Source organism: Orcinus orca, chromosome 2 (genome assembly GCF_937001465.1).
Source record: "Orcinus orca chromosome 2, mOrcOrc1.1, whole genome shotgun sequence".
Lineage (NCBI taxonomy): Eukaryota > Metazoa > Chordata > Mammalia > Artiodactyla > Delphinidae > Orcinus > Orcinus orca.
Window position 1 is genome coordinate 74,749,855 of NC_064560.1, and position 23,732 is coordinate 74,773,586.

At 36.3% G+C, this 23,732-nt stretch overlaps 1 protein-coding gene across 6 annotated transcripts in view; it reads left to right on the top strand.

Moving 5' to 3' along the window:
* LRRC28 (leucine rich repeat containing 28) overlaps positions 1-18,184 on the top strand; it is a 183,398-nt gene extending 165,214 nt beyond the window's left edge. For 5 of the 6 annotated variants that reach the window (XR_007475602.1, XR_007475599.1, XR_007475600.1 and 2 more), the window contains 2 exons: positions 8,879-9,229; positions 17,883-18,184. Coding sequence is in view for 1 of the 6 variants with exons in the window: in XM_004271656.4 (XP_004271704.1) it covers positions 17,883-17,955 (73 nt within the window). In the remaining 5 variants the exon portion in view is untranslated. The remainder of the gene's footprint in view (positions 1-8,878; positions 9,230-17,882) is intronic. The other variant, XM_004271656.4, reaches the window with a different exon arrangement.
* The last annotated feature ends 5,548 nt before the right edge of the window (positions 18,185-23,732 follow it).

The following is a 23,732-nucleotide window of genomic DNA, read 5'->3' on the forward strand; positions in this document are numbered from 1 at the left end:
TGTTTCTTGAGGTAGGATTGCATTGCTATAAACTTCCCTCTTGGAACTGCTTTTGCTGCATCCCATAGGTTTTCGGTCATCGTGGTTTCATTGTCATTTGTTTCTAGGTATTTTTTGATTTTCTCTTTGATTTCTTCAGTGATCTCTTGGTTATTTAGTAGTGTATTGTTTAACCTCCACATGTTTGTATTTTTTAGTTTTTCTTTTCCTGTACTTGATATCTAGTCTCATAGCATTGTGGTCAAAAAGATAGTTGATATGATTTCAATATTCTTAAATTTACCAAGGCTTGATTTGTGATTCAATATATGGTCTATCCTGGAGAATGTTCCATGAGCACTTGTGAAAAAAGTGTATTCTTTTGGTTTTGGATGGAATGCCTTATAATTATCAATTCAGTCCATCTTGTTTAATGTGTCATTTAAAGCTGTGTTTCCTTATTTATTTTCATTTTGGATGATCTGTCCATTGGTGAAAGTGGGGTGTTAAAGTCCCCTACCACCATTATTGTGTTAGTGTCAATTTCCCCTTTTATGGCTGTTAGCATTTGTATTGAGGTGCTCCTATGTCAGGTTCATAAATATTTACAGTTGTTATATCTTCTTGGATTGATCCCTTGATCATTATGTAGTGTCCTTCTTTGTCTCTAGTAATATTCTTTATTTTAAACTCTATTTTGTCTAATATGAGAATTGCTACTCCAGCTTTCTTTTGATTTCCATTTGCATGGAATATCTTTTTCCCCTCACTTTCAGTCTGTATGTGCCCCTAGGTCTGAAGTGGGTCTCTTGTACATAGCATATGTATGGGTCTTGTTTTTGTATCCATTCAGCCAGTCTTTGTCTTTTGGTTGGAGCATTTAATCCATTTACATTTAAGATAATTATCGATATGTATGTTCCTATTACCATTTTCTTAATTGTTTTGGGTTTGTTATTGTAGGTCTTTTCCTTTTCTTGTGTTTCCTGCCTAGAGAAGTTCCTTTAGCATTTGTTGTAAAGCTGGTTTGGTGGTGCTGAATTCTCTTAGCTTTTGCTTGTCTGTAAAGGTTTTAATTTCTCCGTTGAATCTGAATGAGATCCTTGCTGGGTAGAGTAATCTTGGTTGTAGGTTTTTCCCTTTCATCACTTTAAATATGTTCTGCCACTCCGTTCTGGCTTGCAGAGTTTCTGCTGAAAAATATGATGTTAACCTTATGGAGATTCTCTTGTATGTTATTTGTTGCTTTTCCCTTGCTGCTTTCAATATTTTTTCTTTGTATGTAATTTTTGATAGGTTGATTAATATGTGTCTCAGCATGTTTCTCTTTGGGTTTATCCTGTATGATACTCTCTGCGCTTCCTGGACTTGATTGACTCTTTCCCATATTAAGCAAGCTTTTGAACATAATCTCTTCAAATATTTTCTCAGACCCTTTCTTTTTCTCTTCTTCTTCTGGGACCCCTATAATTCGAATGTTGGTGTGTTTAACATTCTCCCAGAGGTCTCTGAGACTGTCCTCAATTCTTTTCATTCTTTTTTCTTTATTCTTCTCCCTGGCAGTTATTTCCACCATTTTATATTCCAGCTCACTTATCCGTTGTTGTGTCTCAGTTATTCTGTTATTGATTCCTTCTAGAGTATTTTTAATTTCAGTGATTGTGTTGTTCATCACTATTTGTTTGCTTTTTAGTTCTTCTAGATCCTCATTAAATGTTTCTTGTATTTTCTCCATTCTGTTTCCAAGATTTTGGATCATCTTTACTATCATTACTCTGAATTCTTTTTCAGGTAGGTTGTGTATTTCGTCTTCATTTAATTGGTCTTGTAGGTTTTTACCTTGCTCCTTCGTCTGTAACAAATTTTTTTGTCATTTCATTACTTTTTTTTTTTTGGATGGGTGGTGCTGTATTCCTGTCTTACTTGTTGTTTGGCCTGATACCTCCAGCACTGGCGTTTGCAGGCAGTTGGATAGAGCTAGGTCTTGGTGCTGAGATGAGGATCTCTGGGAGGCCTCACTCTGATTGATATTCCCTGGGATCTAAGGTTCTCTGTTAGTCCAGAAGTTTGGACTTGGAGCTCTCACCACAGGAGCTCAGGCCTGACCTCCAGCTTGGGAATCAAGATCCCGCAAGCCAGTCACTGAGGGTCCCTCCTGTCCCCTTAGGTGTCCATGGTCCCCCACCGGTGCCTGGTAGGTGCCCTAGTTGTGTCGGTATTACTTTCTTCTGTGAAACCAGTTGACATCAGTAATACTGACATTAATTGCGTACTTACGTTTGGGTTTGGTTTTTTTTCTTTCAGCAGAAGCCTATTTGTTGGCACCAACTTAAGGTAACTTATGCAATTTTGCATGGGTAAAATATTCCTCAACAAATTTAAGTAAATTGTTCTTAACTTTTTCTTTCTCATTGTATCACTAAACAATCATGTACTGACCATCTGCTGGGTGCCAAACTCTTTACTAGGTATTAGGGGTTCAGTTATGACCAAACCACCTGATACTTCTTTTCCCATACATATCTCACTCGTAAAGTTCTAGGGCATGGGCAGATCTAGTAGAGAAGCATGTGTATATTTAAGTCTTTGGTTCTGCACACAGAATCTTCCCATGAGAGACAGTCATTAACCATAAATGTAACAAGAAATACCGTATGTTATTAGATGATTCTCACATAATTCTCTTACATGGTAATATGTTCACAGGCTTGGGATTTCATCTGATCGATTCTTTCTAATATTATTTTTCTTCTGGCTTGAATTTCTGTATGAGTCAAGGATATGCTTTTTGTTTCTAATCAGAAAATAGGTTTATAAAGAAAACACCACATTTCTTATGATTTTTGTGGGCTCCAATATATGCAACAACATTGTGATTTTTTTCTTAAAAATAATGGTATTTATTTTAAAACTAAGCTGAAATGCTCTTTCTTCTGCCTTGCCTATAAGTATGCTCAGAGATTCTAAAGCAACAAATGTCATGTCTGATGTTCTTTGTAGAATTTATCAGCATCTTTTTCCTAATTCTAGAGTTTATTGCTTAGCTAAAAGTTTCTCCCCTGAAACTATCATGTCTCTGGTTCCACAGTTCTGTAATTTTTTTAAAGGACCTAACCAACACAAATGTATTGTTAAGGCAGTAGACTTGTTGACGTACTTGTAACAACTTAGATCATTAAAGAAGCAAGCAAATACAGTATGCTCTTAGATGAGTTTCCCAAAAGTAAATAAGTACACATATTACTCAGCCATTGAAAAGAATGAAATAATGCCATTTGCAGCAACAGGGATGGACCTAGAGATTGTCATACTGAGTGAAGTAAGTCAGACAGAGAAAGAGAAATATTGTATTATATCGCTTATGTGTAGAATCTGAAAAGAAATGATACAAATGAACTTATATACAAAACACAAACAGACTTAGAGAAGGAACTTATGGTTACCACTGGGGAGGGGATAGTTAGGGAGTTTGGGATTGACATGTACACACTGCTATATTTAAAATGGATAACCAACAGGGACCTATTGTAAAGCACAGGGAACTCTGCTCAACATTATGTAACAACCTAAATGGGAAAAGAATTTGAAAAAGAATAGATACAGGAAGGAATTTGAGAAAGAATAGATACACGTATATGTATAACTGAATCACTGCTGTACACCTGAAAGTAACACAACATTGTTAATCAACTATACTCCAATATAAAATAAAAAGTTTTTTTAAATAAATAAATACACAGGCTTGGGATTTCTTTGTAGCACAAATATGACACCTCCATGTTACCCACCCTACCCCCTTGAGCATCATAAGGAGTTAATGATGATCCAGTGAGCAGTATGCATCAGTGAATAACAATCCCATATCTTTATGGAATTGGATTTTTTTGCGTAGAACCTTAATTTTTAATTAAATGGTTGTGGTATGAAGTGCATCACTTCTATGAATGATTTTTTAGTTAACATAATTATCTTTTAAAAAAACAGGAAGAAATAAGTTTAGGTAGCTGATCCTCAAAATTGCACTTGCCTTTTAAGATCATTTTGTGCTTGAGTTTCATTTCAGTTGTTATTTATACAACCATATATATTCTGGTGTAGCAAATTATCTGAACTAGGGTTCTAACCAACTTTAGTTTTTTTTTTTAAAGTAAGGTAATACAAAGTATCTAATAACTTAAAATTCACATAACTTCCTGAATTAAGAAAATCTCAAAATTGATGCCTGCCTTTTCATTTTCTTACGAGTATAATTTGAAGAGTAGTTTTAATTTTGGTCAAGTCAAGTTTATCCATTTTAATTTTATAGCTAGTGCTTTTTGTGTCCTAAGAAATCTTTACCTACTGCCAAGGTCATGAAGATATTCTCTTAGATTCTCTTCAATTTCATTGATCTGTGTCTTTCTCTCAGTCAGTACCAAACTGTCTTGATTACTGTAGTTATATAGTAGGCCTTAATAGCAGGTGAAGTGATACTTTCACTTTAATCTTCTCTTTCAAGATTGTCTTAACTATTCTAAGGTCTTTGCTTTTCTGTAGAAGTTTTAGAATAAGCTTATCTTTGTTTCCAAAGAACAAAGATAAGCTGGATTTTGTGCTGGATTTTGATAAGAATTGCATTTAATCTATAGATTAGTTTGGAGAGAATTGACATCTTTACTATTTCTGAGTCTTCCAGTGCATGAACACAGTATGTCTCTCCATTTATTTAGGTATTCTTTTATTTCTTTCATCAGCATTTAATAATTTTAAGCATCCTTAAATGTTTTAAGTTTATACTCAAGTATGTCACTTTCTTTGTGTGATTATAAATGATACTATATTTTAAAAATTCAATTTCCATGTGTTTTTTGTTAGTATATGGAAATATGATTAATTTTTATATTTTGATCTGATGTGCTTGCAACCTTGCTGAATTTGCTTAAGAGTCTAGGAGTATTTTTTATAGATTCCTTGGCATTTTCCATGTAGATATGTCATCTGAAAGTAGGAATAGTTTTTATTTCTTCCTTTCCAGTCTGTATGCCTTTTATTTCTTTTTCTTGCTTTATTGACTAAGGTGGTGAAAATGGACATCACTGTCCATTTTGTGTGGACATTTTGTATGATGTAAGCAGTAGGTTTTATCAAATATTTATCAAATTGAGAAAGATCCCCTTTATTCCTGGTTTGCTGAGAGTTTTTTTTTTTTAATCATGAATGGATGTTGTCTTTGGTTAAATACTTTTTGAGTTCATTGATATCATACTAATTTTTTTTTGTTAACCTGTTGATGTATTGGATGACATTGATTTTCAAATATTGAACCAGCTTTACATACCCAGAATAACTCCCACTTGATTGGGGTGTATAGTTCTTTTTATAATACATTTCTGTATTTAATTTATTAATACTTTCTTGAGGATTTTTATATCTCTATTCATGAGAGATATTGGTCTGTAGTTTTCTGGTTTTGTACTCTTTGTCTGGTTTTAGAGTCAGAGTAATACTGGCCACATAAAATGAGCTGGGAAGTGTTCCTCCTCTCCTATTTTTCTGAAAGAGACAGTGTAAAAATTCCTCTTAGTACTTCTTTAAGTGTTTGATAGAATTATCCAGTGAAACAATCTGGGTGGACCTGGAAATTTCTCGTTTTTAATTACAGACTCAATTTCTTTAATAGTTATAGGACTATTCAGGTGGGCTATTTTATCTTGGTTGAGTTTTGGTAGTTTGTGGTTTTCAAGGGATTCATCTGTTCTCAGTTGGCAAATTTATTAGTGTGAAGTTGTTTAAGGTATTCCCTTATATCTTTTTAATGACTGCAGAATATGTATTAATATCACCTGTTTCATTTCTTATATTAATTTGTGTTTTCCTTTTTTTAATCTTTGTCAGTCTTGCTAGAGATTTATCAATTTTATTGATCTTGTTAATCCTAGTGAAGGTTTTAATTTCATTGGTTTCTCTTCTTTACTTCCTCCTACTAGCTTTGGATTTATTTTGCTCTTTTTTTTTTTTTTTTGGAGGGGGAGGTTAGGGTAGAAACTTAGAGTATTGATTTAAGACCTTTCCTATTTTCTAACTTAAGCATTTAAAGCTATTAATTTCTCTGTCAGCACTGCTTTACTATGTCTCAAAATTTTTGATATGTTGTATTTTTATTTTCATTGTTGAAGTTTTTATACCTTTGATACTTTTTATACCTATACTCCTTTTATACCTTTGCTGTCATTCATTTCACTATTCATCTGTTGTAATCATGCTACATTGTTACCCTTATTACGTGAAACAAGTTAATTTTTAGATCAATTGAAAATTATAAAAATAAAAGATTTTACTTAACTTTATTCCTTCTCCAACAACCTTCCTATTTATTTATTTATTCATTTTATTCGGAAGAATGTTTTTATTTTTAAAATTTTTATTGACGTATAGTTGATTTACAATACTACATTAATTTCAGGTGTACAACACAGTGATTCAATTTTTTATAGATTATACTCCATTTAAAGTTATTATAAATACTGGCTATATTCCCTGTACTGTACAATATATCCTTATAGCTTATTTATTTTATACATAGTAGTTTATGCCTCTTAATCCCCTATGTCTATCTTACCCCTTCCCCTTTCCCTCTCACTGGTAATAACTAGTTTGATCTCTATATTTATGAATCTGTTTCTGTTTTGTTATATATATTCTTTGTTTTATTCTTTAGATTCCACATATATGCGATAACACGCAGTATTTGTCTTTCTCTGTCTGACTAATATCACTTAACATAATATTCTCCAGGTCCATCCATGTTGCTGCAAATGGCAGAATTTCATTATTTTTTATGGCTGAATTATATTCCATTCTGTATCTTAGCTATTATAAATAATGCTGCTATGAACGTTGGGGTGTATGTATCTTTTCTTGTTTTCTTTGGTTGTATACCCAGGAGTGGAATTGCTGGATCATATGGTAGATCTATTCTTAGTTTTTTGAGGAACCTCCATACTGTTTTCCATAGTGGCTGCACCAATTTACATTCCCACCAGAAGTGTGCTAGGGTTCCCTTTTCTCCACATCCTTGCCAACATTTGTTATTTGTAGATGTTTCGATGATAGCTGTTCTGACAGATGTGAGGTGCTATCTCATTTTGGTTTTGATTTGCATTTCTCTGATGATTAGCAATGTTGAACATCTTTTCATGTGCCTATTAACCATCTGTATATCTTCTTTTGAAAACTGCCCATTCATGTTTTCTGCCCATTGTTTAATCAGGTTGTTTGGTTTTTGTTTTTGTTGTTTGTTTTTGATACTAAGTTGTGTGAGCTGTTTATATATTTTGGGTATTAACCCCTTATTGGTCATATCATTAGCAAATATTTTCTCCAATTCAGTAGGTTGTCTTTTCATTATGTTGATAGTTTCATTTGCTGTGCAAAAGCTTTTAAGTTTAAGTAGGTCCCATATGTTTATTTTTGCTTTTGTTTCCTTTGCCTTAAGAGACAGATCCAAAAAAAATGTTGCTACAATTTATGTCAAAAGTGTTCTGCCTATGTTTTCTTCTAGGAGTTTTATGGTTTCCAGTCTTAAATTTAGATCTTTAATCCATTTTGAGTTTATTTCTGTATATGGGTTGAGGAAATGTTCTAATCTCATTCCTTTACATATAGCTGTCAGTTTTTCCAGCACCACTTACTGAAGAGACTGTCTTTTCTCCATTGCATACTCTTGCCTCCTTTGTCATAGATTAATTGACCATAAGTGCATGGGTTTATATCTGGGCTTTCTATTCTGTTCCATTGATCTATGTGTCTGTTTTCGTGCCAATACCATACTGTTTTGATGACTGTAGTTTTGTAGTATAGTTTGAAGTCAGGAAGCATCCAGCTTTGTTCTTTTTTCTCAAGATTGTTTTGGCAGTTCAGGGTCTTTTGTGGTCATACTGAGTGAAGTAAGTCAGACAGAGAAAGACAAATACCATATTTCACTTATATGTGGAATCTAAAAAAAGGGCACAAGTGAACTTATTTACAAAACAGAAGTAGAGTCACAGATGTAGAAAATAAACTTATGGTTACCAGGGGGTAAGGGGGGAGGGATAAATTGGGAGATTGGAATTGACATATATATCTTACTATATATAAAACAGATAACTAGTAAGGACCTACTGTATAAATGTGAATGGATTCAATTCCTCAAGAGATTCTTATGTCTTAAGTTGTGTTAAGGCAGAGAGAGAGAGGGAGGGAGAGAGGGAGAGAGAGAGAAGGTGAAAGCAAGAGAGGAAAGAATACCTTAAGACAAAATTACTTAAACTTTTGAAGACAAAAAGCTAAATTACACCAAAACAAGACAAACAAACAAGGTGGGAATGGCAGTATTATTATTGACAAACTAAAATTCAAGTTGAAAAGTATTAAATGAAAAAAATAGATTAAAAAAGTAAATTTTAGAATTATTTGTTCTAGTTCTGTGAAAAATGTTCTGGGTATTTTGATAAGGATAACATTAAATCTGTAGATTGCCTTGGGTAGTATGGACGTTTTAACAGTATTAATTCTTCCAATCCATGAAAAGAGGGTATCTTTTATATGTATCATCTTCAATTTCCTTCATCAATGTCTTGTAGAGTATAAGTCTTTCACCCTCTTGGTTAAATTTATTTCTAGGCATTTTATTCTTTTTGATGCAATTGTAGAAGAGATTGTTTTCTTGAATTCTCTTTCTGATAATCCATTATTAGTATCGATAAGCAACATATTTCTGTATATTCATCTTGTATCCTGCAACTTTACTGAATTCATTTATTCTAATTTTGTGTGTGTGTGGAGATTTTAGAATTTTCTATATATAGTATCATGTCATCCCTAGTTTTATTTAGATCTGAATTTTTTTTTTTTTTTTTTTTTTTTTTGCGGTACGCAGGCCTCTCACCGTTGTGACCTCTCCCATTGCGGAGCACAGGCTCCAGATGCGCAAGCTCAGTGGCCATGGCTCACGGGCCCAGCTGCTCCGCAGCATGTGGGATCTTCCTGGACCGGGGCACGAACCCATGTCCCCTGCATCGGCAGGCAGACTCTCAACCACTGCGCCACCAGGGAAGCCCTAGATCTGAATTTTTTACCTATACCCTTTCCTCTCCCTGAAGAACTCCTTTCAACCTTTCTTGCAGGACAAGTTCGCTGGCAATGAATTCCCTTAGTTCTCAGTTTGTTTGAAAAATTCTTTATACTCCTTTACTTTTGTAGGATAATTTCACTGGATATAAAATTCTAGGTTAGTGATTTTTTTTTTCTCTGAGCACACTAAATATCTCACTCCACTCTCTTCTTGCTTGCATGGTTCTAATAAGAAGTCTACTGTGTCTTATACTTGTTCCTCTATAGGTAACGTTTTTTTCTCCTCTGGCTTTTTTCTAAGATTTCCTTTTTCTTTGGTTTTCTCCAGTTTGATATTTCTTTTTTTTTTCATTGAAGTATAGGCGACTTACAATGTTGCTATACAGAAAGTGATTTTCAGTTTTATATATATATATGTGTGTATGTGTGTGTGTGTGTGTATGTGTGTATATATATATATATATATATATATATTCTTTTCTATATTCTTTTCCATTATGGTTTTCACAGGATTATGAATATAGTTCCCTGTGCTATGTGGTAGGACCTTGTTGTTTGTCCATTCTATATTTACTAATTTGCATCTGCTAACTACAAACTCCCAATCCATCCCTCTTCCACTCTCTTCCCCTTTGGCAGCCACATATCTGTTCTCTATGTCTGTGAGTCTGTTCTGTTTCATAGATATGTTCATTTGTGTCATATTTTAGATTCCACATATAAGTGATAGAATATAATATTTCTTATGTGTAGTGTTTTTGTTTTTGATTTTTATCCTGCTTAGTGTTGTTAAGTTTCTGGATCTGTCATTAATTTTGTAAAGTCCTTAACCATTATTACTTCAAATTCTTCTCTTCTTCTCTTTTATCTCCTTTTCTTTCTAGTATTCTAATTATGCATATCTTGCACCATTAGAAATTGTCCCACAGATCGCGGATTTTCTGTTCTATTTTTTTTTAATTCCCTATGATAATTCTAACATCTCTGTCATATCTGAGTCTGGTTCTGAGGTTTTCTTTGTCTCTTCAGCATGTGCTTTTTCTTGCCTTTTGGCATCTCTTGTAATTTTTTGTTGAAAGACAGACATATTGGGTAATAAGAACTGAGCTAAATAGGCATTTAGTATGAGATTTTATTTTAATCTGGCTAGGAGCTGAGCTCTGTTTTATGTTTGTTGTAGTAGGTACTAGAGGCTTCAGATAGAAATTCAGATTCCTTTAGTGTCCTTTTATGATTCTCCTTGCTTAACTTTGGGCTTCCCTGTATACTCCTCAGAGAGCCTGCATCTTGCAGCTGTTTTTGTTTTTAAATGCAAAATTTTAATGGGAATGCATTTATCTCATAACATTCTTCATTCTCTCCTATTTTCTCATGACTTTTCTTCCGTACTCCTGTATAGTTTAAAAACTAGATCCTCACCTCAATATCCTGTCAAGCCCAGGCTGCACTGTTGGTAAATGAGCTTTAGGAGCATGGTGAGCCCCCTTCCCCCAGCACCCTCAGGACTGCCCACTGCACCCCCTGCAGGCCCCTGGGTGGGCCCAGTAAGATGAACCCAAGGTTTAACAGTGCTGGGATTTTATTTATTTTGCTTTTTTATTTTTATTAATTAATTTATTTTAAAATTGTATTTTAGAGTATGGTTGATTTACAATGTTGTGTTAATTTCAGGTGTACAGCAGAGTGATTCATTTATACATATACATATTTCCATTCTTTTTCAGATTCTTTTCCCATATAGGTTATTACAGAATATTGAGTAGTTTCTTGTGCTATATAGTAGATCCTTGTTGTTATCTATTTTATATACAGCAGTGTGTATTTGTTATTCCTAATTTATCCCTCCCCACCACGTTTCCCCTTTGGTAACCATAAGTTTGTTTTCAATGTCTGTGATCTGTTTTGTAAACAAGTTCATTTGTATCATTTCTTTTAGATTCCACGTATAAGTGATGTCATATGATATTTGTCTTTCTCTGTCTGACTTACTTCACTTAGTATGATAACCTTTAAGTCCATCCATATTGCTGCAAATGGCATTATTTCATTCTTTTTTATGGCTGAGTAATATTCCATTGTATATATGTAGTACATCTTCTTTATCCATTCCTCTGTTGATGGACATTTAGGTTGCTTCCATATCTTGGCTATTGTAGACAGTGCTGCAATGAACACTGGGGTCCATATATCTTTTCGAACTACGGTTTTCTCCAGATATATGCCCAGGAGTGGGATTGCTAGATCATATGGTAGTTCTATTTTTAGTTTTTTAAGGAACCTCCATGCTGTTCTCCATAGTGGTTGCACCAATTTACATTCCCACCAACAGTGTAGGAAGGTTCCGTTTTCTCCACACCCTCTCCAGCATTTATTGTGTGTAGACATTTTGATGATGGCTCTTCTGACTGGTGTGAGGTGGTACCTCATTGTAGTTTTGATTTTCATTTCTCCAATAATTAGTGATGTTGAGCATCTTTTCATGTGCTTTTTGGCCATCTGTTTGTCTTCTTTGGAGAAATGTTTATTTAGATCTTCTGCCTGTTTTTGATTGGGTTATTTGTTTTTTGATATAGAGCTGCATGAGCTGTTTGTATATTTTGGAGATTAATCTCTTGTCAGTTGCTTTGTTTGCAGATATTTTCTCCCATTCTATGGGTAGTCTTTTCATTTTGTTTATGGTTTCCTTTGCTGTGCAAAAGCTTTTAAGTTTAATTAGGTCCCATTTGTTTATTTTTATTTTCATTACTCTTAGGAGGTGGATGCAAAAAATACTGATGCGATTTATGTCAAAGAGTGTTCTGCCTATGTTTTCTTCTAAGAGTTTTATAGTATCCGGCCTTACATTTAGGTCTTTAATCCATTTTGAGTTTAGTTTTGTGTAGGGTGTTAGAGAATGTTCTAATTTCTTTCTTTTCTTTTTTTTTTTTTTTTTTTTTTACATGTAGCTGTTTAGTTTTCCCAGCACCACTTATTGAAGAGACTGTCTTTTCTCCATTGTATATTCTTGCCTCCTTTGTCATAGATTAATTGACTATAGGTGCGTGAGTTTATTTCTGGGTTTTCTGTCCTATTCTGTTGATCTATATTTCTGTTTTTGTGCCAGTACCATACTGTTTTGATGACTATAGCTTTGTATTATAATCTGAAGTCAGGGAGCCTGATTCCTCGAGCTCCATTTTTCTTTCTCAGGATTCCTTTGGCTATTCGGGGTCTTTTGTGTTTCTATACAAATTTTAAATTTTTTTGTTCTCGTTCTGTGAAAAATGTCATTGGTAATTTGATAGGGATTTCATTGAATCTGTAAACTGCCTTGGATAGAATTGTCATTTTGACAATATTGATTCTTCCAATCCAAGAACATGGCATATCTTTCCATCTATTTGTGTCATCTTCAGTTTCTTTCATCAGTGTCTTACAGTTTTCAGAGTATAGGTCTTTTGCCTCCTTAGGTAGGTTTATTCCTAGGTATTTCATTCTTTTTCATGCAGTGGTAAATGGGATTGTTTCCTTAATTTCTCTTTCTGATCTTTCATTGTTAGTGTATAGGAATGCAAGAGATTTCTGTGTATCAATTTTATCTGTAATCCACTGTCCTTATTCTGGAGACCATTTACTCTGGTGGTAAATGAGGGAGGAAAATGTTCTAAATTTTATGATTATATCATTATTTTAGTGGGCCTGTATTTCTAGGCTGTGACCTTCATAAATTTTTCTCATCTTGCATAGTTTGCTTTCCCCTCTTAGGTGGGATGGGCAGGCTAAAGGGGGCTAGGGTGGGAAGAATGCCCTTCCACACCTGGGATAAGGCTCTGGTAAACTTTCTCTGGAGAACTGTCCTTTGTTATGGAGGATGCTCTGGACATGTTACGTAATGACTACTCTTTTTCTCTTCCTGAATGAGCAACAAGGGGATCTTTTACGGATTTTCACCATGATAGCCTGTAGGGTTTCTGTAGGTAAAACCTAAGAATGTGTGTATCACCCTAACATTGCAGCCTCAGGAGTATCTCACTCTCAGGCTTGTCCACACTCAGCCTCCAGCAATTCTAGCATCTTCTGTCCAGGTAAGCAAGTCTCAGCTGTGACTCTGGAGGTACCTGTCTCACCAGATTTTGAAGTTGCAGTTTGCCCTATGACCTCAGTTCTCTGGTGAGTGGAGAAAAGTTGTTGATTTTCAATTTGTTCAGCTTGTTCTTGTTGTAAGAACAGGAGTGAGGACTTCTAGGCTCTTTATGTCAGAGATGAAACCAGATGTGTTCTCTGTATATAATTTCAATTCTTTCAAATTTGTGAGGCTTGTTCTTTGGCACAGAATATAGTCTGTCCTGGTGAATATTCCATGGGCTTTTAGGAAAAAAAAAAGTGTACTTTGTTGCCTTTGGGTGGAGTGTTTTGTATATGTCAATTAGATTCTTTGGTTCGTTGAGTTGTTCAGTTCTTCTACACCTGTGCTGATTTTCTGTCTGGTAGTTCTGTCAGTTGCTAAGAGTAAAGAAGTTGAAGTTCCCACTCTAATTGTGAGTTTATCTATTTCTCCTTTTAGTGCTATTTTTTAACAGCTTTATTGAGACAATTTACATATCATACAATTCACCCATTTAAAGTATACAAATCAGCAGTTTGTACTGTAGTCACAGATAACATGCAACTAATACCACAGACAATTTTAGAACGTTTTTCTCACCCTAAGAGAAACCTTGTACCCTTTATCTATCACCTCTCTCTTTTCCCATACCTAGCCCTAAGCAACTAGTTATTTACTTTCTATAGAAATTGATGGATTTCTCTGTCCTAATCCTTTGGATAGGGATAACAGGCTTTTCTTGGAGTTTTTTGGGGGGGGGTTGTTTTTTTTGTTGTGTTTTGTTTTCTTTTCTTTTGGTTTTTTGACTCTGCCTGTTGGTGGTTCTGGGTTGGAAGTTCCTACAGCATCCTATCTGAAGTATATGGGAGGCAATAAGGAAGCCTCGGGAGTTTACCATTGCTGTGTTGCTTCTCAAGTCCCAGGATCATAGTCTGTCTATCTTCATTATGTCTTTCAGAGTCTTCCAATGCTTGTTTGTTGTATTATGACCAGGGTGTTTTAGTTGTAAGAGAAAGAACCTTGGAAGATTGGGGCTCCCAAAATGTGTTTTGCCTCCAAAATCCAAAGGGACCCACAAGTGTGTATCTGTTTCTTCAAGTGGACAGTTCTGGATGTATCTCTTCTTTTCTGTTTGAAACTTTACCAATGTAGCAGACACCTGAGCTTTTGCAGGCTTTCTCTCTCACCTCTAGTAGGCATGTGTCATATTAAGTATCAGGTGTGCTTGCTACTTCCAGTTTGACTTCCCCTCACCAATACATATATTAATGTCTTAGTGAAGGGACTGTCTTCCTGACCCTCCCAGAGGTTTCCAGGTGGTGGCTAAGCAGGTTAGGCCACATTGGATCCACTTCAACATTCCCATTTCTCTAAGCCTTTGATCTCCTCCCTCTAGACTGTGCAGTGGAAGTTCTAGCATCTCTGTCTCATTGATTGTAGGCCTCTACTGAAGCAAGACTTCTATTAACCATTATAGGTACTCATACTAACACATTAAATGCTGAGGCCTCGTGAAACACCCTTCTTGGCCTGATCCAACCTTAGACTTATTCTCACTGGCTAATGTATTATACTTAGACTCCATTTCCATGCTTACTCTCCAGATTTCTGCAAATAAAATTTGACAAGATTCTACAACTCCTTCATGTACATAATCTCTCCCAGGAGCAGCCCTTGCAATTAACTCTCTGAATCATGCTGGGATTTTGCTCTCTCTGTGGCCCTAGAGGCAGTGAGTATTGTTCCTGCCTGAAGAAGATAGGAATTTCCTTTTTAGGTAACCACACCAGATGAAGTCAGTGAAATCTTTTTATTCAAGTGAATGCTTGTTTTCTTAGATAGTAAGAAGGGCTGTTTCTGATGTGAAGAAATGTTTAGAGATATTAGAGGTTTAAGGTCCTTAGCTTTGTGTCTACACAAAGGTTTCCATCTCAATTCTTAAGTCCTCACCCCTTCCCACAAGAACCTTTACCTTAGCGTAAGAGACTTAGCATAAGTATACTTTTACCTGGTATGTGATTCTGCAGCCTGTACATTCAGGCCTCAGGCATGTCCCTCCCACAGCTTCATAAAATAAGAATTCCTTTAAAGCCACCATAGAAACTTTCTGATTCTCTACCTATGCCTTGAGTTGAGAGTTCAAGAAGGCACTAAGCTTATCTTTTTTTTTTTTTTTTTTGGAAGGGGGTTGGGATTTGGGGAAATCTTTTAAAGCAGTCAAAAGAAGCCATCTCCCTCCACAATCTTTGAATTCACCATGATGCCACAGCAGTCAAGTGCCACAGCACTTGAACTCCCAGTGCCTTACCCTCCACTGGCAGTCTTAGTGATAATTTGAGTAATTGTGATACCACAACTTCGAGTAATCAGTGATGTCCCATTTTTCCCTGGTAATGAGGTCATTCATGCACTTAGCAACCCAATCCCAGAATCCCACTTTGATGGACTGTTTCCTTAGACTACTCCCTACTAAATCAATCAGAGTACTGGCTGGAAAACACACAGAAGCTGGGATTTTGAAGAGAAATTAATGGAGAAGGACTATTTACAGAAGTTCAGGCAGGGTTCAGAGCACCCACAAGGATGATAAAGTACCTGGGAACTTACAGCAGTAGGAAGGTTTACCGTTCTTAATCTTTTAGCATGAAGGACAAAGGAAGATCTGGAGGCTGTTGAGACTTAGAACCAACAGGAGGGGTTGCCCAATAAAAGCTCTGGTCAGAGATGTAGAGATGGAGTGGAATAGAAATAGTCAACCTTTCCATAAAAGCAATGAAAAAACTGGCAAAACTTGTCAGAATTGAATTTTTCAGAACTCTGGAAATTAACAAAAGGCTTACAGCAATCCAGAGTGCATTTTTTCAAGAAAAGTGACTGAATCTCAAAAAGAACAGAGACCTTTGTGATATTTTAACCTATAGTCCCAACTTCTAGTCTTAACCTTGAAAACCAAGAATCTGCTATCACAGTTAAAACCAGCAGCTGGGCAACAATTGGAAAGGGGTGGAAGGAAGTTGGAGCATCTTCAAAAGGTGTTTCACTGAAAAACCCTACTTGCAAGCCTGTCTTTATTTCCTCAGTCAGAGATCACCAGTGCAAAAAGCCTCTTCTCTGAGGGTATTTGTCAAAAATTGTCAAAACAATTATAGGCAATTGCTTAACTTCACAGATGCCTGAGGCAGTGGGTAGCTGTTGGGGCAAACAATAGACTAAGGTTTCCACGGGGGCTTTGAAAAGCACTAACATATTCCTAGGAGTATGTAAGGTCATGTGCATGCAAAAGGATGTGAGCATGCTCAGAAAAGACCCAAGAAGGCCCTGAGCTCTCACCTCTGCTTGCAGGAAGTGAGATTCTGTGCAAGCAGGAAGTGAAGGCTAAGGCAGAGTTGTCAACTGCCTGGTTGAGTGTGACTGGAGCCTAGTGAGAACTAGAGCCATACAGGAGGGTCCATCCAGGGGAGCTAGCTGGAACCAGTTGGTAAGGGAATCCTGGATTAGTACAAAAATCTAAGGCAAGAGAACCCATAGAAGTAGGTCTAGCTCTTGCCTTGAGATCTTTGATCATCCAAGATGAAATAATGGCAAAGCCTCTTTTGGAGGATCGTGGTGGCCCAGGGAAAAATAAAGCCCACGGAGAAACAAAATTATCAATGGTTGCCAGAGACTTGTCAGGGGGTTTAGGGGATGGGGGTTGGCTGCAAGTGGACACAAGGAACATTTGGGGATATGAGAAGTATTTTATATCTTGATGGTGGTGTTAGTTAAATAATTGCATATATTTCAAAACTCATTCAACTGTACACTTAAAATGGGTGAATTTTATTCTATGTTTGTCTGTAACTATACCTCTATTAACTAGACTTTTTATAAAAAAAGAAGAAAAAGAAAATATTCAACTTTTCTCTCTTCCTGCCCTTTACCCTCCTGCTATACCTCCCTTGTCCTAATTCAGCCTGAAACCAGCTATCAGGCAGCCTTGGAGGTTGGGTCTGTAGAGGTCACCTTGTTGGATTACAGAGAAAGGCAAAGACTGAGTTGAGGGGTGGAGAAAAGAGAAAACAGTCAGCACAGGGGTCCTGTGAAAACAACAGTAGATTAATCTCTCCTCACCAGAGGATAGCACTTCTGGTGGGAAAACAAGGCATCCAACAACTGGAGCTGCCCAGATTGGGATCGGAGGGCTCATGACTCGCTGCAGAAATATGCCAAGCAGGAGTCTGAGATGGGATTCCTCTGTTGTGTGGGAGAAGACCCTCAAACTACATGATTCAGATTCTGAAATTACCTCTGTAAGCAATCTGTGGGCATACATTTGTAGGATAAATTCCTTAAAATTATGTTTTTTAAGCTCTTCGATATATATGTGTTCTAGCTAAATTGGTGACTTTTTCTTAGAAAAAGTGACTTTTATAACGTATTTCAAATTCTGTCATTGCACTGGTTCTAGTAAGCCAAATTCAGACTGTAACATGGAAAAAGCTTACTTTTCCTTTGCTGCTAACATAGGGATGTTGCGTCATCTGAAAACTGCTAATAAAATAAGCACACACGTACCTCACCTGATTCCAGTGCTCAGTTTTAAAAGGAATTTATATTTCTGTTGTGTACTCTGTTGACCATCCTAATCCTTTATTTTAACAAAGGAAAAGACTGTCTCTAATGGAAAGAATTCTGAGACTTTCCTTTTGAACTCACAGTGTCCTTCTCCCCCTCTTTCCCCTTCCAGGAGGACAACTGTGAGTTTTGTGGCTTACTGCTGCTCCACCCAGTGTCTGCAGACTTTTGACCTACTGAGTTGATAAACACTCAAGAGCCTCAGGAGTGTTGCCAGCTTGACACTGCAGTTGCCTGCATATCGCACAGTGTGACAGAGGGACAGGAGAGTCCAGCCAGGCCCAACAGGCCCTTCCGATCTGTCCTGTCACGCTTGGGGACTGCAGGACTCTGGAAATGTCATGATTGAGCTTCAGAGCTGAAATGCCTTCACCCTTCCCCCAAGTTGGAATATATCCTTTCCCAAATTAAGAACCCTTTGTCTTCCGTGTTTTTCTTTTATGTCAGCGAGTCTCTTATGCAGACTATTTAGTTTGATGTGCCTCCCCGAATCTAATTTAGAGCAAGTTTAAGCTCCCTGAAGAACTGTAATTTGATAATATAACCAAATTAACTTTTGAACACACATACTTTCAGTGGTATCTGTAATCTTCTCATCTCTCTTTCTTTCCCCAGAGAATTATTCCCCAGAGGTTATTCTCCATGTTTTTAACAAATTTCAGTAAACCCTGTGACCTCAATAGTATTGAATAGCAGTGGGGGGGGAGGGGGGGCGGGTGCCTGAGTTGGCTTCCAAGTTAGACTCCAGTAGGGGCTTCATGAGGGTCCTGGCACATACCCTCTGGAAAGTTACAACCTTGTTTATAAAGTTTTGCAACATATTAAGAGACTTTTGTGAGGGGGTTTGAAAAATAAAACTGTAGATTATAAATGAAATACACACTTATTTTGAAAAACTACAGAAAAATAATTTTTGAATTTTTAATTTCCTGATAAGATTTTTTTATATGAGAAGAGGGACATATGAGGCTTTAAAAGATCTGATCCTTTTCTTTCTAGATTTAAACATTTTCTGGCTACTGAGAAAGGGAGAGAAAAAACACATTAATATATGATCTCTGGTGTTTTTTGTTAGATGGGTTATGGTTAAATTTATATTGACTTTGAAATATTTTTGTTACATATGACAAACAGGCTTCAGCTACTTCTGCTACTAGTTTTTAGCAAGGTGATTCTAAGTACAGCCTGTGCACATTTATTTAAATACCTGGTGCATTAGATCATCTTCATTTTGACCTTAGGTTTCTTATGTACTTGACACACTGTTGTCCAGATAACATTGAGAAAACACAGGAAAAAGCAGGTCCAAATTCAGCCTTGGACTTTTGCAAAAAGGCCATAAATGGAAAGTGTGAGATTATGCTCTGACATAAGATAATGCTCTTAATGGAGGACTCACATACTTGCTCTTCCTTTGAAAGGATGGCATTTTAATATTGCTTTGCTGCCAGATGTTCATCTGGTTGCTGTGAAGTGATTCTTTTTTTTACTTTTTTAAAAAAGTTTAATTATACATAGTTTTCTCTGAGACAGGACTAAAAGGGAACCAAGAAGTTTTACTTGGTAGGAAAATTATTTTCAAAAAATTTCAGACTTGTCAAAAATTTGGTTTATGGAATTTTATTAGCTGCCCTAAATCTGTAATGCTAGGCTCTAACAGTGCTAAAAATCCTACATAGTTACTGACAAATGTGTGATCTTTTCACAGTCACACCACCTGCTGCCTGGAAAGCAGACTATCCACATAGAATGGTGAAGGCAGAACATTATCAACTGTATTTCCACTGTTCTTACTTCCTCTTGTCCCTTTCATAACTTGGCCTCTTCAGCCTTAATATTTCAAAGGCTTATGGTATAATAGAAACTGAAGATCTATATCAAAATGTAACACTTCTTTCATCCTTTGGAATAATTGAAGTTTTAGTGTAACCCCTCCATGTATATAAATTGGGAGGTGAAAAATGTGGCATGAAATTTCACAAATGTGGTTCAGGCCTATGTGGCTGCTACCTATCATTTAAGTGACAGTAATATGTTTCAACATCTTTCTACTTTACCCTCTACAATCATATGTCTTAAAATGGAACTATGAAATTTGCTAACCTGATATTCAGGATTCTGTTGAGATAAGGATATGTAATACTTTTAACTTGTTTGAAATTTTACAAAGACACTTACAATCCAAACAGCCTCTGTACAAGCAATGTGTGTTGAACACCAGCAGTGGGCTAGGCAGACAACCTTTGGGTGGCCTCAGCCTTAATCCTTGATGCAGCACCCAGCTTAATTGATGAGAAATGGAACTTATAATTTGGCTTCTTTGGTGCTGTTCATTATAAAAATTTTGTACTGGATTCACTGATGTCTTTTGATATTATAAAGAAGTGTTGTAGACTGGAGAAGATTTGCCTACAGTCTAAATATTTAATTGTGTCCAGAGCTTTGCAGAAAATTCTAAAGTTACTATATATATGTTTTCTTGAGCAATGGTTATACTAGGTAGAGAAATAATTCATGCAATTATAATAATGCCCAAAAAAGTGAGTTATTTGGAAAATACAGTCTGTTCAGGTAAGTTTACATCAGTAATCTGATATGTTATTAATGGTAAATTTTAAAATACAGGATACCCTGTTGGGCATAGGCCTTCTTATGATATAGTACAAGGGGGGGGTCCATTTAAAGTGGATTACCCTATCAGTGTTCTTCAAAATGCCCAATTGTTATCATACCAAAATCTTCAATTACATAACATTGTGTAGATGAATGAAATGTTGCATCTTCAATGAATAAAATATATATTTTGAGCACACTTTAACATTTTTTAAAATGATCAATACAAAAGAGTCCTGGCTAGTGGAGGATACATTTTGGTTAATAGAAAAGAATGATGAACTGCTTTGTTACCTGGCCCTCCTTTCTGGAAAAGCAAGGTCTGCATTAAACATCTTTTAGTCAATGTACTCAACACTCACTAAAACCTTTCACACTGGCTTGTCTGCCTAGTTTAAGGTACCTCTCACTTTTCTTCCACATTAAGCATTAAGAATTAAAATGTTTACAGTCTAAGAAAAAAGCCTTCAATACCAGTCAGCTTACGAGGTTTGCACAGTTTTCCCTAAAATATATACCTATTTTGTAATCTCTTTCAAAGCCAATTTTAGAAATCATTAATAGTAAAATTAGGTTTCTGTTCCCTGAATTGAAAAATCAAACATGTTCATCTTAAACACGATACATTGCTTCAGGAGAAATCAAAACATTTTTATTCAAATGATTTATGAACATGGATTCCTAACTAATGCAACCTGATGTAATTAAATATTGAGATGTAAATTCATTTCATAGACTTGTAATATTATTTAAAAATAAGGAATCTTGTTTTAAAATGTATCCTTACATAACCCTGGACATTTTATTATGATTTTATTATTTTTGTGGTTTCCAGCAACTATTGTTTGCTCCTAATGAGGCTCTTCTACATTTCTCCAGGAATTAAGTGAATATCTTGCCTTCTCTTAAACTGATGGGATTTTTATAAGTCCGTATTCTTGAAGATAACTACATGTCTATCTAAAAATCATTCAAATTTCATTATCCCTACCCAGGAAGTACCTCCCTGTGCTATTAGCCAATAGATCTGAAAGTGATGCAAGTGTCTCTAGTAAAGGAATTGATCATAGCTGAGTGAATGCTATCCTTGGTCAGGAAAAGAGATTGCTTTACAGCCTAGGATATTCTCTTTGAAGCATGACTATATGGTCCCTTGTACATCAGAGACAGAAATGTACTGGCAGTCCAGTGTGGTGGCTGGACAGAAGGTGGAGCATTTGGAGGTCATTTCTATATGTAATTAAGAGACTTGCAAGGGTTGGCCAGGTTTCTGCGCCCCCCCCTCCCCCAATTCATCTTACAGCAGAGTGTGGATTATGCTTTTTACCTGTCAGGTTTTGCTTCTCATAGCAATTTTGAGACTATAGTAATCCAAGATCATTCTTTCTTTCCTTCCTCCCTCCCTCCCTCCCTCCCTCCCTTCCTCTCTCCCTCCTTTCTTTCCTTCTTTCTTTTTTATATAATGAAAAAAATTTCTAATACTCTGAGTCTGCCTACTGAAACATTTTGGCACCATTCATTTGTAGTGTGGACATTTTCTATAATTCATACTATATCCCGTTTAGTTGTTCTCACAGATACTGCTGTTTATAGAATAGTTGAGCTTGAACCATGCGAATGCCTAGAAATGTCAATGGTGGTGGCTTTATTGTTTTAACCAGATTCATTTTGCTAAGAAAAATAAAAGGACATTAAATACTTAAAGCCAGACAGAATGGGGGAATAAGGACTTCTGAAAATTCTCCTCTCCATAAAGACAAGGAGAAAATTTGCAAAGATTGTCAGAATCAACTTTTTTCAGAACTCTGGAAATTAACCTCATAGCAACCCAAGGAATATTTATGCAAGAGAAATAGCTGAATCTCAGTAAGAACAGTAAGCTTTGTGGCATTTTAACTAGTCCTATTTCCATTCCCCCTGCCCATTTCCAGCTCTGCTTATCCTTGAAAACCAACAGTCCGTAATGTAGAAGCCACTGGAAGGGGCAGAGTGGGGTTGGAGCTTCTTCAAAGCCTCATTCCCAGAGAACTGTCTGGTGGTTCCCTGGAAGACCTCACTTGCAAGGCTGTCTTTATTTTTCTGATCAGAGCTTGCCTGGTATGAAAAGCCTTTTACACAGGGGAAAAAAAAAAATTTAATGAAAAAAAAAATCAGAAGCAGTTGTGGCTGCCTGAAGTAGTGAATAAACATTGGAGCAAACAACAGGCTAACCATAAACTTAAAAAATGAAAAGCTGAGGAATGAGATATTCATAGAGGCTTTGGAAATGCTCTGCCATTCCTGGGAATTTAGATGGTCATGTGCATGCACATGCCAAAGACGTTGCTCAAGCCAAGGATTGTTACTCCTGTTCAGGAAAGACCTGGGAACCTCCTAAACTGCCACCTTAGGTTGATCTTGATGATCTGCCCAAGCAGAAATTGAAGGTGAAGGCAGAGCTGTCAACTTCCTGGCTGAGTGTTGAAGTGTGTCCCAACATGCACACAAAGCCGTCAGCAAAGACCGTGAGAGTTAACTGGTTTCAGGTGTTTAAGGAAATATCTGTCCAATCATTAGTTCACTAAGAAACTATCTGAGCAAGACTTCAGTGTCTATCTAATAGACTTTAAAGAATTAGTTCATATGACTTGCTAGATAAACAAAAACTAGCAACTACATCAAAACCTTGGCAAAGGGGTTAGTAAATCTAATTCCACAGTTATCCTATTATTTAAAATGTCCAGGGCTTCCCTGGTGGCGCAGTGGTTGGGAGTCCACCTACCGATGCAGGGGATGCGGGTTCGTGCCCCGGTCCAGGAAGATCTCACATGCCGCGGAGCGGCTGGTCCCGTGAGCCATGGCCGCTGAGCCTGCGCGTCTGGAGCCTGTGCTCCGCAATGGGAGAGGCCACAGCAGTGAGAGGCCCGCATACCACAAAAAAAAAAAGTTTTCCTCAGAAAATTATGAGACATGTAAAGAAATAAGTATGTCCCATACACAGTGGAAAAAGTCAATAAACTGTACTTGAGGAAGTCCAAACATTGGAATTTGCAGGCAGAGACTTTAAAATCGGCTATTTAAAATATATTCAAATAACTAAAGTATGAAAATGATGTCTCACCGAATAGAAAGCATCAATAAAAGATAGGAATTATTTAAAAGTAACCATATATAAATTGTAGAGTTTAAATATAATAACTGAAATGAAAAATTCCCTAGAGATGCCCAACATCATCTGCCTGCCATTGAGCAGGCAGAAGAAAGAATCAGCAAACTTGAATATAAATCAATTGAGATTATCCAGGCTGAGGAACAGAAAGAAAAGAGAATGAAGAAAAATTAATAGAGCCTCAGAAACTCATGGGATACT